The 16,420-nt window shown below is 44.5% G+C and overlaps 1 protein-coding gene across 7 annotated transcripts in view; it reads right to left on the bottom strand.

The window, feature by feature from the left end:
- The window catches only part of MLLT10 (MLLT10 histone lysine methyltransferase DOT1L cofactor), a 247,985-nt gene that overhangs the window by 127,445 nt on the left and 104,120 nt on the right, over positions 1-16,420 (bottom strand). For 5 of the 7 annotated variants that reach the window (XM_069729543.1, XM_069729546.1, XM_069729541.1 and 2 more), the window contains one exon: positions 5,092-5,171. The exons of 1 other annotated variant lie outside the window; for it this stretch is intronic. In XM_069729543.1, coding sequence (XP_069585644.1) covers positions 5,092-5,171 — 80 coding nt within the window. Of the gene's footprint in view, positions 1-5,091; positions 5,172-5,282; positions 5,441-16,420 lie in introns of those variants that run through there. One more of the 7 variants, XM_069729544.1, reaches the window with a different exon arrangement.

Below are 16,420 nucleotides of genomic sequence, written 5' to 3'. Positions count from 1 at the left end.
AGAAGGATGAACGCGCTCATTCTCATTTCTTCCTTGGTAGAAACAAAATCCACCCAAATGTTATCAAAACCATGAGGTGTGAAGGCGGAATGGGCCCTTTAATGCACAGAACTAGGAAAAACAGATTCAAAATGCGACATAAAATTCAGATATTAAATGAAATAAAACCTGAAAAGTTATTTCTGTGATATTAAAGGAGTCATCCCGGACTTAGAGCCTAACCTTAGGGTAGGTCAGGAATAATAGATTGGTGGGGGTCCGACACCTTGGACCCCCATTAAAGTGCTATTAGCGTGATGTATACAGTAGCCAAAACAGCGCACTGTGTAGTGGTCATTCTCGGTACTGCAGCTCACATTCACTTCAATAGGAGCAGAGCTTCAGGCCTGGACAACGGCCATTAAATAGTGTATGGCTGTTTCGGCTCCGGCCAGAGGGACCTGGTAAGAGCCGAGTGGTGGGGATGCTTAACCCTGAACCCCCATTAGAGTTGGTGCATATCGATAAGCAGGTCCCGGTCTACCGGCCCCATCAGTAAATTGTGGTTGCTGGATAAGCACCCTGAACTGACTCTTACCTGACAGCACTTTTAGATTAGCCGGTAAAGCTGACATTGCACCAGGAGGCTAAAAGAAAGAAGAGCCGGAGATGCCATCAGGTAAGTAGTGACTCTCAGGGATCCCGTCTAGTGGCCGACAGACTGGGACCTGTGAATCGATTTGCACCAAATATAACCCTCACTGATCTGATATCAATAACCTACCGATAGGCCATCAGTATCAAAGTTCTGGAAAATCCCTTTAATCCTTCTGACCAATACTTCCCTATCCAAAAAGCTCAGTTCTTCATCCAACCACCACCTTAGGTGACCGATCTGACAGCGTATTTCACCATCGCATCTCCCCAAACCGGTATTTTCCTCCCTTAAGACAATCACAACCGGATTCTACAAGTCACAAAAATGCACAAAGGGATGATTTATAGGAACGTGAAATCAGGAGCCACCATTATTCCAATACAATAACCAACAAAAAAAGAGTAAAAAGAAAAACAATGAGGAAGGAGCAAAAATCTACTCCCAACAACCCCCCTCCCCCCCAAACAAATGGGGGCAACAGCGTATTAAAAAGGGTCCAGTATAATATGGTGGACAGACAGCGAGGCTGGGACCAAGCTCAGGAACTGCATTATCAGTGCCGACACCACACGGCCGGAGGCAGGACGGTCAGAACTGTGCACAAAGTAGCATCATGTCGTGGAGATCAGCAGAAAACAGAAATGTGCAACTACATAAATCAGATTTCCCAACAAGCATAAATGTAAAGTCATCAATATTCACCAGGTTACACAGATCTGCCAGAGAAGACTTCTCCGTGCATTTCTTGTATGAGTACAAGTTCCCCACAAATTACATATCCCCATCCACAGCTGTAAACGTCTTATCACCGGGACGTTGCGGAGCATTAGAACGGGTGGGTCTTCACCTTCCGCTCTTGTTTACTGCATCCGAATTGAATGGAGCAGTATTGTATGGTCGTGGACGACCATTCATGTCTAAGACAAACAGATGCGGAGCTCTGTACTTGGGTATCTTCACCAGTCACACAGACATTGAGGGGAGTTGCAGCGGCCATGACACTTTGTTAATATCTGACCGCAGTATATAGGATTCGGGACGTTCTAGCAACTGGTGGGGGTCAAGTAGTGGCAACCCCCTGATAAGACTTATCTATCCTGTGGACCCCTTTAACACAACCTGAAATAAAATGGTCACCTGTAACGCCGATTTGTTATGGTTCCCTCCTTGATTTCTCAGCAAACTCACAATTTTCTCTTCAAAATCTTCGCTTTGTACTAGTGAAAAGTTCCACTCATGTGATGAACAAGCATCAATTCCTAACTCAAACCTTCCTGCAGTCCGCTGACATCTTATACCTAATGCCAGAGAGGCGTCCCACCTTGCCCCAGACAACAGAAGTCAGGGGAAAGAAGGAGCGTGCCTGTTGAATTTTAACATACCCCAATTTTTTCGTTCCCATAGTAGTTAGGCAGAATTCAGAAAGAACACGCCGCTTATTGAAAAAAAATCCATACCCGACAAAATAAATGTCAGATGGGTCCGCTGTGCCTAGAGAAATGATTGCACATGCCGGACTCTATTCATTTCCATGACAGATTCAAAAACATCCTGTCATGACAACAAGTATCGGTACAGCGGATGGCACAACAAACACCAACAATGGGATGGGAAAAGAGGGAGGAAGGCCCTAATAGAGAGGAATGAAAGATGGGGCACCTCCTAACTCAGCCTGTGCTTCCCTAACGCCCTATGTGGGTCCTTCCCCCCACCACCGTCATGAACCTGGTACCTAGCTGTCACTTCACTACACCCTGGCTAGTGTACTGGCCGGCAAGGACGCTAGCCTCAGCACTGCAGATGATACAAACACAGGGGATAGTGACAAGCACGAGACAGACAGAGAAAGTACATAACTTAGCTCCAGGCACCGCTGCCAAGCTCCACACCGCAGAAGACACGGAAACAGCACCCCAAACTCCAGAAGTAGCAGATTCAGCGCTGACACCAGAGAGCCGCACACTCCAGGGCTGGTCTTCATAGAATATCATCAACAGTCAGCTGATGCATCATGTGACTATTTAAAGTATGGTGGGAGTGGTCACCACCCATATCAGCTGACCTAGCAATTCAGCAGCTTGCAGCAAGGAAAACTGATATTAACCCTTGCTGGCACGATAGCAAGAAAAACAACGTTTAAATTAAAGCAGAGCCAGAGCGGTCACGAATCCAAAAATGGATGGTGACGCATCCAAGCACACGTGAGAAGCCATAAGTGTCTGATGAGACAATCCCTTTATTTCCACTGCAGCTCCCATCGGCGGTGAAGACTTTGAATGGTGGAGCTCGGCATATGTTTAAAGGGAATCAGTCACCCCATTTTTGGGCCTATAAGCTGCGGCCACCACCATCAGGGGCTTATTTACAGCATTCTGTAGGTAAGCCCCTGATGTAACCTGAAAGATAAGAAAAACAAGTTCGATTATACTCACCCAGGGGCTGGACCGCGATGCCCATCGGACCAGACCGAACCCTTAGAGAGTATAGTCTGACTTGTTTTTCTTATCTTTCAGGTCAAATAGGGGGGGGGGGGCTTATCTACAGCATTACAGAATGCTATAGATAAGCCCCCGATGGCAGTGGCCGCAGCTTATTGGCCAAAAATGGGGTGACAGATTCTGTTTAATCAAAGCTCCATACAAAACTGCTCCGCGATGAGGTTTACAGTAGGGACAGGTGGTGCCCATTTTGGTAATCAGTGATCAAACCATTCCCAATCTTGCGGTCAGGTGATCAATGGCGCGAATGCACCTTTAAACTGATAGCCGATTTCTGTACCCAAAAGCCATCATTGGCGGAAACACGGGTACACAATTTTCGAGTCTTTTTATTTCCCCAACAGCTGTATGGCACCAATCATATCCCGTGCTCCAATAAGATAACATTTCGGGGGAACATCATGGTGACCTTTACAGATCCAATACAGTGGAATACAGTAGGTACGGAGCAATCACAGGGAAGTCTCCCCTTCTATAGCAAAATCCATGGCCACAAGATAGAAAAAACTCAAACATCAATTTTTTTGAAAAAACAGCTTATAATGCCATGTAAATTAGTCAAGACTAGTCCGGCCATTCATTCCCCCAGATTAGTCCTGACTCGGCCCTTGCAAATGGCAGATGCAGGGCTTTGCCTTAATGAAGCACTAGACAAAGTTATGGCGAAAGTTTAGGAGACAAAGGCGAGCGGACAGGATCCATTTAAGGCTCAGTTCACATTTATACAGTGCAATCCTAATGATGGCTACCCCTGAGTGGCAAAAAAACTGTATTCAGACATACGGTATATGGCAGCATATACGGTAAATACACTAAAATGGGCAAGAAAAATTAGTTTTGATTACATTTTGTTGTACTGCGTTTTTTTTTTTGGGGGGGGGGACATTATTCTCATTGCAAGACGTACCTCAGTATTCTCAATAAGCCTAAAACATCTGTCACATTAAAAGTTAGTTTGAAAAAAAAAAAAAAAAACGCATAGAGCTGTAAATGATGAATAAGGGTATGTGCACACGTTGCGGATTCTCTGCGGATCCGCAGCGTTTTTTGCAGTGCAGAAACGCTGCAAATCCGCAACTGACTTACAGTACAATGTAAATCAATGAGAAAAAAAAATGCTATGCACACTTTGAGGAAAATCCGCTGCGGAAACGCTGCGGTTTAAAAGTAGCATGTCACTTCTTTTTTGTGAATCTGTAGCCTTTTTGTACCCATTCCATTATAGAAATCCGCAGCAAATCCGCAAGAAAACCGCAGCAAAAACGCACAAAAAATGCTGCAGAACCGCACAAAAAACGCGACAAATCCGCAGGTGCGTTTTCTGCCAGGAGAGGCAGAATCCGCACCAGATATTCCTAAGCCGAATCCGCAACGTGTGCACATAGCCTAAGCCGAAATTCAGACATGAAAGGATATGAATGGATATGTCTGTAGACAGGAAAGTGTGAACCTAGCCTGAAGCGGCTGTGAAAACCCACAGAATAAATGGACATGAAGCAGAATGAGGACACTCTCAGGTTGGTGCTGAAAATCCGAGCGGATTTTCGGCATTTACGCTATAGCAACACGTGCACTTCTGCAGTGAAAAACCTGTGAAGTCCCCCCAAAGTGTAAACCGGTCCTAAAGCATGAACCGAATCAGCTGTTTGGGGGCAATCATGTGAGATTACATGCAGGAACTTACAAAAAGTTTCAGCACAGAATAGTAACAAGTCTGAAATCTCCCCCCCCCCCAAAAAAAAAACATGAGCGAGTTTATAGACTGGTGTTATATCAGATTTCTGATCCCCTTGACTAGACACGTGGAAATATTACTTTGCAGAAGAGACAGATGCAAGATCAGAGATCTCTTTTCTGTAGCCGGCGCCATGACGGATGTGTAAATCGTCTGCGCTGTTCAATGATCAGAAGTGTCCTAAAATCTGAGCATAATCTGCGGAGCACAGACGGACTCACCACTCTGGCCGCTCTTTCCTGGGATTCGCATTTTCTACAAAACCATGGCCCGGTCGGCACTTGCACTATGCCGTAACAAGCTGTGGAAGAACACACAAAGTTAGTGGATCGATCACGTTACCAACATAAAGACATCTGCAAAGAGATCCAGCTGTCAATGCCTGCCCGGGGTATGCCAAGTGAAGACCTACCGGCAGCAGAGTGCCCCCTCATACAGCGCGCGGGCGCTTCGCACTGCACTTTCCTGTATATATAAGGCAGGGTCTACTAGAGGGGGGGAAAAAAAAAGTGAAATCCTTCCTTGTCACTGTGCAAAAAAAAAAGTTTAAAAAAAATGTGCATTGCTAGACAAGCTGAGAAGAAACCCCGGCAGCTGTATCCAGAGCTTCCCCCACTATAAAGGGCAAACACAGTGCTTGCTGTGTGCAAGGAAAGGAGGAGTCCGCAGACCTCGCACCTCCCTGTCATTCCTCTCTCCCCAGCACATAGCAAAACAAAGCAGCTGTCTCTGTGCCAGAAGGAGCAGAATCTCTGACTGGTGCAGTCAGGTAATGGGTGGGGGAGGGAGCCGCCAGCAAAGGAATCCCTAAACCCTTCTTCTCAGACTACCTACAATACACAAGGACAAGGGTAATCTGGAATGGCCCCCTCGGCTTCCTGTAGGCCTGAAATAAGCACAACACACAGATAAGTTCTCATGTCCGGTGATCATCCGCACTAAAAGGATCCAGTAAAAAAAAAGAGCTATTTAATGGATCAGTTATCCATAGACTTCAAATGTAAGGGTATGTGCACACGTTGTGGATTTTGCTGCGGATTTTTCCGCAGCGGATTTGGAAAATCCGCAGTGCCAAACCACTGCGGTTTTCACTGCGGATTTTCACGCGGTTTCTTCTGCGGATTCCTCTGCGGGTTTTCAACTGCACTTTCCTATTGGTGCAGGTTGAAAACCGCTGCGGAATCCACAGAAAGAAGTGACATGCTATTTCTTTTTTTCCGCAGCATGTGCACTGCGGTTTTTGTATTCCATAGGTTAACATTGTACTGTACACCGCATGGAAAACTGCTGCGGATCCGCAGTGTCAAATCCGCTGCGGATCCGCTGCAAAAACCGCAACGTGTGCACATAGCCTAAGGCTATGTTCACATGTCCAGTAATCATCCGTTACAACGTATCCACCAAAAAAAAAAAAAAAGTGTGCAACTAAACTTTTTGTCCATCTGAAAAGAAAAAAAAAAAAAAATATGTACCGCATGTCAACTGCATCCTTTTTTGTTTCTTCTTCTTTTTTTTTTTAACTTTGAAGTCTATGGAAAACAGATCCGCTAACGAGCCTTCCGTTTTTCTCCCATTTGACAAGGATCCGTTTTTTTGCTTACTGGATTGCTGATGGATTCGCTCCAACGGATGATTACTGGGCTTGTGAACTTTAAAATAAATAAATCCAGATTGATTTATTTTTTAAGCAGGAGGGAAAAAAAAAAAAAAGTTAGAATAGAAAAACTTTTGCATTTACGGCTAAAATAAATAATTGCAGCTGAGTCCATATGTTAAAGCACTGATTACGGCTCTAAGGCAGGGTTCACACGCAGCGCCAATGCTGCATTTTCCCCACAGGTGCCTGACCCAACTACTTAATAACGATCTCCTCTGATTATTCTTTTTCCACCTTAATTTATGCGTTTTAGCGCCCATTTGAAGTAGTGTTTTTAATACTACAGAAAAGTTGATTCTGCACTAAGAAAAACACAAGCGTTTTTCTTTAGGTTTCTTTTTGTAACGTGCAAAAAAAAAAAAAGTCACCAAAAACGCACAATTCAAAGCAGCAGATTATCTGTGAAAATGTATTCCATCATATTCCACAGATCTCGTCTTCACTGTCCCCATTGGGGCTCACAATCTAGATTCCCTATCAGTATGTCTTTGGAGTGTGGGAGGAAACCGGAGAACCCGGAGGAAACCCACGGGAACACGGGGAGAACATACAAACTCCTTTCGGATGTTGTCCTTGGTGGGATTCGATCCCAAGACCCCAGCGCTGCAAAGCAACAGTGCTACCCACTGAGCCACTATACAGTGCCATCCACTGAGCCACTATACAGTGCTAACCACTGAGCCACTATACAATGCTAACCACTGAGCCACTGTGCTGCCCTTCTGAGCAAAGAAATGCCACAGAAGAAAAAAAACAGTATTCAAGCTACATGTGAACACAGCCTTACAGTATCAATTTTTTCATCAAATTGAAATTAATCCAGTTTTATGATTCATTTAAAATAGATGACTGGACATGTAAAGCTCCAACACACGCCACCATATGGCAAAGCAGTGGCATACAATGGGAACAGGTCAAAATGCAAAGAAAAAAAAAAACTGTATACTTTTTTTTGCAGTGGAAAAAGGCAGCTTGTAGGTGCATGCATTTAGGCAAAATAAAAAGAAAAATATAAAATATGTGTTTACACCAAAGATGTCCTTATCTTTAGGCCAAGTTCACACTAGGCATTTTAGCGTTTGTTTGTTTTTTTATGCAAATTTTCAGCTGCATTTTACAGTACCAGCAAAGTCTATGAGATTTCAGAAACCTCACGCACACATTGGTTTTTTTTTGTCATCAGGATTTTGTGCTTTGCATTGTTTTTTGCGCATTGGAGAATGTCACTCACAGCTTTTTCACTCATTGAATGGAATGGGTGTTGAAAAAAAATAAAACACAAAAAAAAGAAGGCACCAAAAATGCAGGCATCAGGCTTTGCTGTGTTTTTTGGGGCCAAAACCTGATTCTTTAGAATGGGACTTTTTTTTTTTCCCAACACTAAACTTTATCAGCGTGCACAAGAGACAAATTGAACGTGCCAGAACTGCAGCAAAAACGCAAGAAAAAAAACAAGGAAAACATGCTTTTTTTTCCTGCAGCTTGCAAAAAAATAAATGAAAAAACGCCTAGTGTGAACTTACCCTATAAGGGTATGTGCACACGTTTAGGTTTTTTCGAGTTTTTTTTTCGCATTTTTTCGCGATAAAAACGCATTACAAACTGTAGACATATACATCCTATCATTTAGAATGCATTCTGCAATTTTTGTGCACATGATGCGTTTTTTTTCCCGCAAAAAAAACGCATTGCGGTAAAAAAAAAAGCAGCATGTTCATTAATTTTGCTGATTTTTCGCGTTTTTCCCGCTATTCTATGCATCGGGAAAAAACGCGTCAAAAACGCATCAAAAATGTGCAAAAAAAGCATCAAAAACACAAGAAAAACACGAAAAAAAACACATGCGGATTTCTGGCTGAAATGTCCGGTTTTTGTCAGGAAATTTTTGAAAATCCTGACGTGTGCACATACCCTAAGAGTAACTGCCAGTCGGAAAAAAGTATTGATCGGTGGGCGTGAGGGGCAGAGACCCCCACTGATCACTGAAGCAAAAGGGTTCAACTGAGCGCTGCGGGCGCCTTAGAGAAAGGTCAGCCCGATTCTCCTTGAGTAGACGGGTAAATCGAAGGCTCGACTCCCCTTTTTTCATCTCCACAAGAGCCGATCACGTCAGACTGAGACCACACACAGTTTGTAGACTGTAACCAAGGAAACACACAAGTCAACAGAGGAGCTGTATACACTATACCTTACACGCCTCATGCTGGGTACATTGCAGAGGTGATTACCATGTGGGCTTCTAGGTGATGTAACAACCCTCAGCTCCCAACTAACGGCCGAGCTTCAGCCTGATGACTAGGCACGGACACGTCCGGTGGCAAGTGGCAGGAAAGTGAAGCTCGGAAAGAGACCAAAATCCTAACACGCCTCTCTGGTGTACTTTTAGAGAGGTCAGAAGAGAAGATTCCCCTTTCCGAATAGTCAGAGGCGAGCATTCATGGAGTCCGGTCATCTTGGAGGACCAGTCAGGTCTGTTTTTAGAACTCCTTGCTGCAGTGCTGTATACAAAGCTTGGCGGGGGAGCAACGGAACAGCAGGGCCGGCGCAGCAGGTAAGCAATGCTGCTTTTCTTGTTCGCATTGCCAGCCTCCCTCCCAAATAGTTATGGAAAGGGAGAAAAGCTCATGAGCTTCCAGGTACTTTTCCCATGCAAGTGGCATTTACGAGTCAATATTATCCTTACCACAAGGTTCACATTGCGTTAGTGGCAGTCCGCTAACGGGATCCGTTACACAGCGCCACTAACGCAATGTAACGGATCCATTAGCGCACCCATTGACCGCAATGTAACTAACGCATCGCTAACGTATGCCATTTTTAGCATGCGTTAGCGATGTCCCGTTATTTTCTGACAGACCTCGAACGCTGCTTGCAGCGTTTTTCGGTCCGTACTCGCTAGCGCAGATCAGGCATCTGCGCTAGCGGGATCGCTAAACGCAATCCCTTTTTGGACATTGCGTTAGCGCATTCCGTTAGCATATGCGCTAAACTGACTGCACTAACGCAATGTGAACCTAGCCCATCTGTTATGAATGACTACAACATTACCCCTCTGCCTACAATCAATTAACACCTATGGTCAGATAATGATCAGAGACTAGTGAAGGGGGAAAGTCAAGAGAGAAGTTAGGAGTTGGTCTAAAGGCCCCTTCACATTAAGCGACCCTGCAGCGATACCGACAACGATCCGGATCGCTGCAGCGTCGCTGTTTGGTCGCTGGAGAGCTGTCACACAGACCGCTCTCCAGCGACCAACGATGCCGGTAACCAGGGTAAACATCAGGTAACTAAGCGCAGGGCCGCGCTTAGTAACCCGATGTTTACCCTGGTTACCATCCTAAAAGTAAAAAAAACAAACAGTACATACTTACCTACCGCTGTCTGTCCTCCAGCGCTGTGCTCTGCACTCCTCCTGTACTGTCTGTGTGAGCACAGCGGCCGGAAAGCAGAGCGGTGACGTCACCGCTCTGCTTTCCGGCTGACCAACGCTCACGGCCAGTACAGGAGGAGTGCAGAGCACAGCGCTGGAGGACAGACAGCGTTAGGTAAGTATGTAGTGTTTGTTTTTTTTACTTTTAGGATGGTAACCAGGGTAAACATCGGGTTACTAAGCGCGGCCCTGCGCTTAGTTACCCGATGTTTACCCTGGTTACCAGTGAAGACATCGCTGGATCGGTGTCACACACGCCGATCCAGCGATGTCCACGGGAGTCCAGCGACGAAATAAAGTTCTGGACTTTCTTCCGCGACCAACGATCTCCCAGCAGGGGCCTGATCGTTGGTCGCTGTCACACATAACGATTTTATTAACGATATCGTTGCTACGTCACAAAAAGCAACGATATCGTTAACAATATCGTTATGTGTGAAGGTACCTTAAGTTTTTCGTTTCTCTTGAAGCCGAGCAATAAAAACCTCTAAAGAAATAATCCCAAAACTTTTAAATTATCAGCTTCTTAACTCCTGAGATTTCACCTAAGACCCCCCCCCCCCCCCAAAAAAAAAAAAAAGCAAACCACCTAAGCATGCACGATCATACATAAGTGGCTGACAGATACACTCGACACCGCTTATCCATGTTTACTGATTTTGTACAGGTTTTTCTTGGTGGTAGAGCCCTTTAAATAAGAGACTTCATACACCCAGAATGGAGCCGCCTTGGCTCTAATGTGATCTAGTACAGGAGGGCAGATCACCTGTTCAACAGGAATGACAAGCAAAAAGTGACACTAACAATCAGGAACAGAAGCCAAGGAAGATAAAGCAGAGGGGCTGCCATTCCTCGGGGCCTCATTTATTCAGCAGTCCTGGCCTTTAAAGCCCAGCTCCCTGCATTATAATGCGAGTCATACATATGTATACAGGACAGAGGTTACTATTAACAATCCGGAGGGTGATGACGTCTGCAGGGAATGTTAATGCCCGACTACATGAGCAGCGCCTCATCCTGCCGTCTGCCAGTTCTAAGCCTCCACCAATTTAACCACGCCGCTGACGGGAGATCAGGGCGACCACGAGTCAAGGAAGCCGACTTCTAGGACGCCGTATCAGAGGCAATCACACTTCTCTTCTGAACTGGAACATAAAGAGAAAATGAGGAATCAGCTGGTGCAATGTGGACAAAGCCATGCACAATGCATGAGGCAGGCGGGATTTTTAGGAAGACTGGCTTAAATGGAAAGTTACACGTTGGTTGCCCATGCATATTACATTGATGGCGACAGATCTCATCACTGCTGGACTGGATTTGCTCAGTACAAGGGGGGGGGGGACAGGGACATCTGAATCCCAGTGTCACAACTTAATGTGCCGAAATAACACCCCAGCCGGACCCTAAAGAAGAGCTGTCAGTCACACTGCATCAGTCCCACCCGCACTGTCATTTTTGTATGCTTTCCAGACTTGCAACACTCCTGGAAAGCCCCATTAAATGTTAGAAAAATCAGAAAAAGTTGCACCATGTGAGACTGGTGGTCCCAATCAGCGGACAGAGGGGCAGCGGATCTTCCCAAAACTCCTACAAAGCAACGACAGCAATATCCATATGCATGTGGCCATTAGATGAGCTCATTAGTATAGCTAATATATCATGCTAAAGATTGTCCACTTGTAAACTTATAGGAAAAACATGCTCCAAATACTTGTGCGTCTGCCCTAAAAAGGATGGTCTGGGATGTGACAGTAGCCGGGATCAATACAAGTTTGGTGGCCAGACAAGATGACTTAGCTCAGCTGTGCCACCAAGATTAGCAGAATAGCACCCTGGCTAATGAAGGAATAAAAAAAAAAAAAAAAGGGATCACTTGAAATAATCGTACCCATTATGGATCCTCTTACGTGCAGGGAACACTTTTTAGTGGACAAAGACCTTAGAAGTCAAGATGTGCCCAAAAATATCGCTGGACGCGTGTTAGTCAACAGCCATCTTTCCCTTCGACCTCATACACATGTACGCTTGGTTCAGAAGAGCACGCTGGTGTCCTGAATTGGGAGAGGGGAACAAGCTGCTGCCAAAAATCCCTTGGGGCAATTTATCTCCATGGAGAGTCAAAGGATCAGGTGACTAAATTCCAAGAGTTTGATTCTCTCCTTCCCGGTTGGGAGTCATCCATACACACGAGGTGCTTGGCCGGTCATGTTATTAAAATAAAAAAATAAAAAAGGGGCCTTCTGGCCTCGTTGGATTAAGCCAGACAATATACAAGACTCTGGGCCTGATTCATTATTGCCTTTGTGCCTAATATTTATGTACTTTTCCCTACTGTTTTTGTCTAATACCTGCTCTTTTTTGTCTCCAGGTTGTAGGTTTTTGGAGGATTTTTTTTTTTTTTTTTTTTTAGATCTTTTGCCATATTCTCATTTTTTTTTTTTTTTTTTTTTAAGTTGGGCCATCAATTTTCTACTGGTTCATCTAGGTTTGTTTGTTTGTTTTTTAACTATAATTTTGGTTTTAATTTTAGTTTTCTGCAATCCAGATGTTTCTGGTCGATTCATTATTTTCAACTCTCAGATTATTATGAGGTTTCCCCCGGAGTAAATTTTTCTGTATGCCAGAATGTTAAGGCTGCCTGCACACATTGCATTTTTTTTCAGGGCAGATTTGTCACAAATCCTGAAGGGTTTCCTGCTGCCAGCAAAGTGAATGAGAATCCTAAAGTCTCATGCACACGTTGCTCATTTGCGACTAAGGCTACGTTCACATTTGCGTTGTGTGGTGCTGCGTCGGCGACGCAACGCACAACGCAAACAAGAACGCATGCAAAACGCATAGTTTCGTGACGCATGCGTCCTTTTTTTGCCGGATTTTGGACGCAAAAAAAATGCATCTTGCTGCGTCCTCTGCGCCCTAACGCTTGCGGCAAAAAAGACGCATGCATTGCAAAACGCATGCAAACGCATGTCCATGCGCCCCCATGTTAAATATAGGGGCGCATGGCGCATGCGTCGCCACGGCTGCGCCCGACGCAGCCCGGCAGAACGCAAATGTGAACATAGCCTTATAGATTTGGTTCAGAATTAAATCTGCAGCATGTTGGTTCTTTCAGCATTTTTCCTGCAGGTTTCACCCATACTAATACAAAAATGGAACTAAAAACACTAGTATCTGCAGCGGCGTTTTTCCTTCCAAGAGATGCAGAAATGGTGTAGAAATTTCTGCACCAAATACCTAAAATGTGAACATACCCTAAGGCTTAACGGCAACATTTTAACGGAACATGTTCCAAAAATCAAGAGCATTTTGGATTTTGTGCAGAGTTCTTGAACCTGCAGGCATCATTTGGTAGAATTTGGTGCTAAAAACAGTAACAAATGCAAAAAGACAAAAAAGTAAAAGGACTTTAAAAAAAAAAAAAAAAAAAAAGGGGGGAGGTGAAGACCAGTTCGTTGGTCTCCATAGAGGCAATGGAAGAGCAAAATGTTAACCATTAGAACAAGACTATGCCATATAATGGTGGCATGTACTGCGAGGTAGTAAGATGAGAAGCAGGAATGTAGAAATGAATGTACTTATAGGATTGTCGACTAAACCACAAGAAACAACTGTCCAACAAGAAACCCGACCTGACCAACGCCATAAAGCATCAAGTGTCGGCATTTACAGCACAGCGCAAAGCAAAACCAACACCGGACCACCAGCCACCAATGCCATGACCTCCGGAGTGAGAGGTGCTGCTCGGAGCGGCACCAAGCGTTTTATAACCGGGTTTCAAAATATGGATTTTCCTACAATAAACATCCACCAGTGAAGAATTATTTCAGCAAGTATTAAGCTTAACCCAAAAAAGGCCGGATTAAGGACGTGGTAGTAATAAGCGGGCCGACCAGACAGGAGCTGCAATCCACAAATCTAAAATCAATTCAGCAAGTATTTCACACGCATTTCTTGCGGTTTTCACACCATATATTGGAAAGACTGCAATTGTCCTACTGTGAGTGTAGCATCTGCACTTCAGGTCCATTTCCTCTGCAGATTTATTACCGTATGTGACCGAGATTTGGTAAATGTCTCATCCGCTTTGCTGCTGCTTTTATACACAGCGGCTTTTCCACTGCAACTCTGAATGTAACAACCGCAGGATATACAGTTATGGCCAAAAGTGTTGGCCTCCTTGAAATTGTTCCAGAAAATGAAGTATTTCTCCCAGAAAATTATTGCAATTAGGCTACTTTCACACTAGCGTCGGACTCGGCCCGTCGCAGTGCGTCGGGCAGAGGTTCCGACGCTAGCAGTGAATGCGCCGCACAACGGAGGCAGCGGATGCATTTTTCCTGCGCATCCGCTGCCCCATTATAAGGTGCGGGGAGGTGGGGGCGGTAACGTTTTTTTGCTCCCGGCGGTCCGCCACAACACGGCGCAACCGTTGCACGACGGTTGCGACGTGTGTCAATGCGTCGCTAATGTTAATCTATGGGGCAAAAACGCATCCTGCAAACAAGAGAAAAAAGGCAAATTGGACATAGTTTCACAAAAAAAAAAAAAAAAAGTAAAAATGGGCCAGACAAATTGTTGGCACCTTTCCAAAATAGTGGGTAAACAACTTTGTTTCACACATGTGATGCTCGTTCAAACTCACCTGAGGCAAGTAACAGGTGTGTACAATAAGAAAATCACACCTGAAACCGGATAAAAGGGGGAGAAGTTGACAATGTTCGCATCATGTATATGTGTGTGCCACACTAAGCATAGACGACAGAAAGAGAAATGCTGAAAAATATCAACAATCTCAAGGTTAAAAGCCCATCTCCAGAGATCTTGATGTTCATTTGTCCATGGAGCGCAACGTAATCAAGAAGTTTACAACCCATGGCACTGTAGCCAATGTCCCTGGATGGCAAATAAAAATAGCTGAACGGTTGCAACGCAAGATTGTCCGGATGGTGAATAAGCAGCCCCACTCACGTTCCAAAGAAATTCAAGCTATCCTGCAGGCTCAGGGTGCATCAGTGTCAGCAAGAACTATCCGTCCACTTTTGAATGAAATGCTATGGCAAGAGACCCAGGAGACCAGTTTGCCAAAATGTATGCAAGCCAAAATCCTTCTGGGAATGCATTTTGTGGACAGACGAGACCAAGCTATAGCTTTTTGGTAAAGCACATCATCATTCTACTGTAAAGTGAAAACAGAATGATGCTTACAAAGAACACAATTCCAAGGGCTGTGGAGTCGGAGTGTTCGTATAAAATGGTCAGACTCCTAAAATATATGCTGTAACGAATTGGGTACAGTAGTTCAATGCAGGATGTGCCGTCAACTTTTTGATAAGACATTCGGAAAGTTATGAAATGTCCTATAAATATTCTATTCCTGATCTAAGGATCTCCGCTTTTAGGTGAGAGGAACCTGTGCTGCACTTTATGTACATGCTCAGTAGTGAGGTAGGGCTGGGGAATCGGAGTCAGGGAAATTGTGTAGTAGGAGGGATGGCTTACCGACTCCGCAGCCCTAGCGCCTTCAGTCAAATATGGTGGAAGTTCAAAGATGTTTTGGGGTTGTTTTGCTGCATCTGGCACTTGGTGCGTTTACTATGTGCATGGCATCATGAAATCTGAAGATGACCAATGGATTTTGGGTCACAATAAAGTGCCCGGTGTCAGTAAGCTGGGTTTGTGTCCTAGACCATAAGTCTTGCAGCAGGGCAATGACCCCAAACATACTTCAAGAAGCCCTCAGAAATGGATGGAAAAAGCGCTGTCGAGCTCTAAAGTGCCAAACAATGAGTCCGGATCTAATTCCCACTGAACACCTGTAGAGAGATCTTAAAATTGGAGAAGGCGCCTTCAAATATGAAAGACCTGGAGCAGTTTGCAAAAGAAGAGTGGTCAAAAATTCCAGTTGAGAGATGCAAGAAGCTTGTTGATGGTTATAGGAAGCGATTGATTACGGCCATTTGTTCCAAAAGGGCGTGCAACCAAATATTAAGCTGAAAACAATAGAGGGAAAATAATGGGGAAAAAATGTCAGCTCACCATCTGTTGCAGCACCTTGCTGGATGAAGTAACATCGCCCGCAGCTGTCTCAGTCTTGGACGTCAGCAAGACATAAATATACAAAAGTGTCATGAATAGAAAAAGAAAAGAAAACGCTTTTGTATATTTACGTATGATATGTGTTTATTTCTTCCAACTTTGTGTTAAATTTTTGTGGCACTTTGAGTTAATTTTGCATGTGTTTTGTTGTCGTCATTGGCTCACACCTGTGCAGCACCAACTTGTGACCTATATTGGAAACCTGTCCAGTCCAGGGTGTTACATGCCATGATTAAGGCTCTTGGCTGAAACGCGTTGGTTGTTCATCCCAGGTTGTGGTGACCGGGAGCCATGTCTTTTTAATGTACGACTGCACCAAATAATTTTTTTACATTTTTTTTAACAAAAAGATAACTTTGCTTTC

Source organism: Ranitomeya imitator, chromosome 6 (assembly GCF_032444005.1).
Source record: "Ranitomeya imitator isolate aRanImi1 chromosome 6, aRanImi1.pri, whole genome shotgun sequence".
In the NCBI taxonomy this organism is placed as follows: domain Eukaryota; kingdom Metazoa; phylum Chordata; class Amphibia; order Anura; family Dendrobatidae; genus Ranitomeya; species Ranitomeya imitator.
This window is presented reverse-complemented; position numbering and strand designations above follow the sequence as displayed.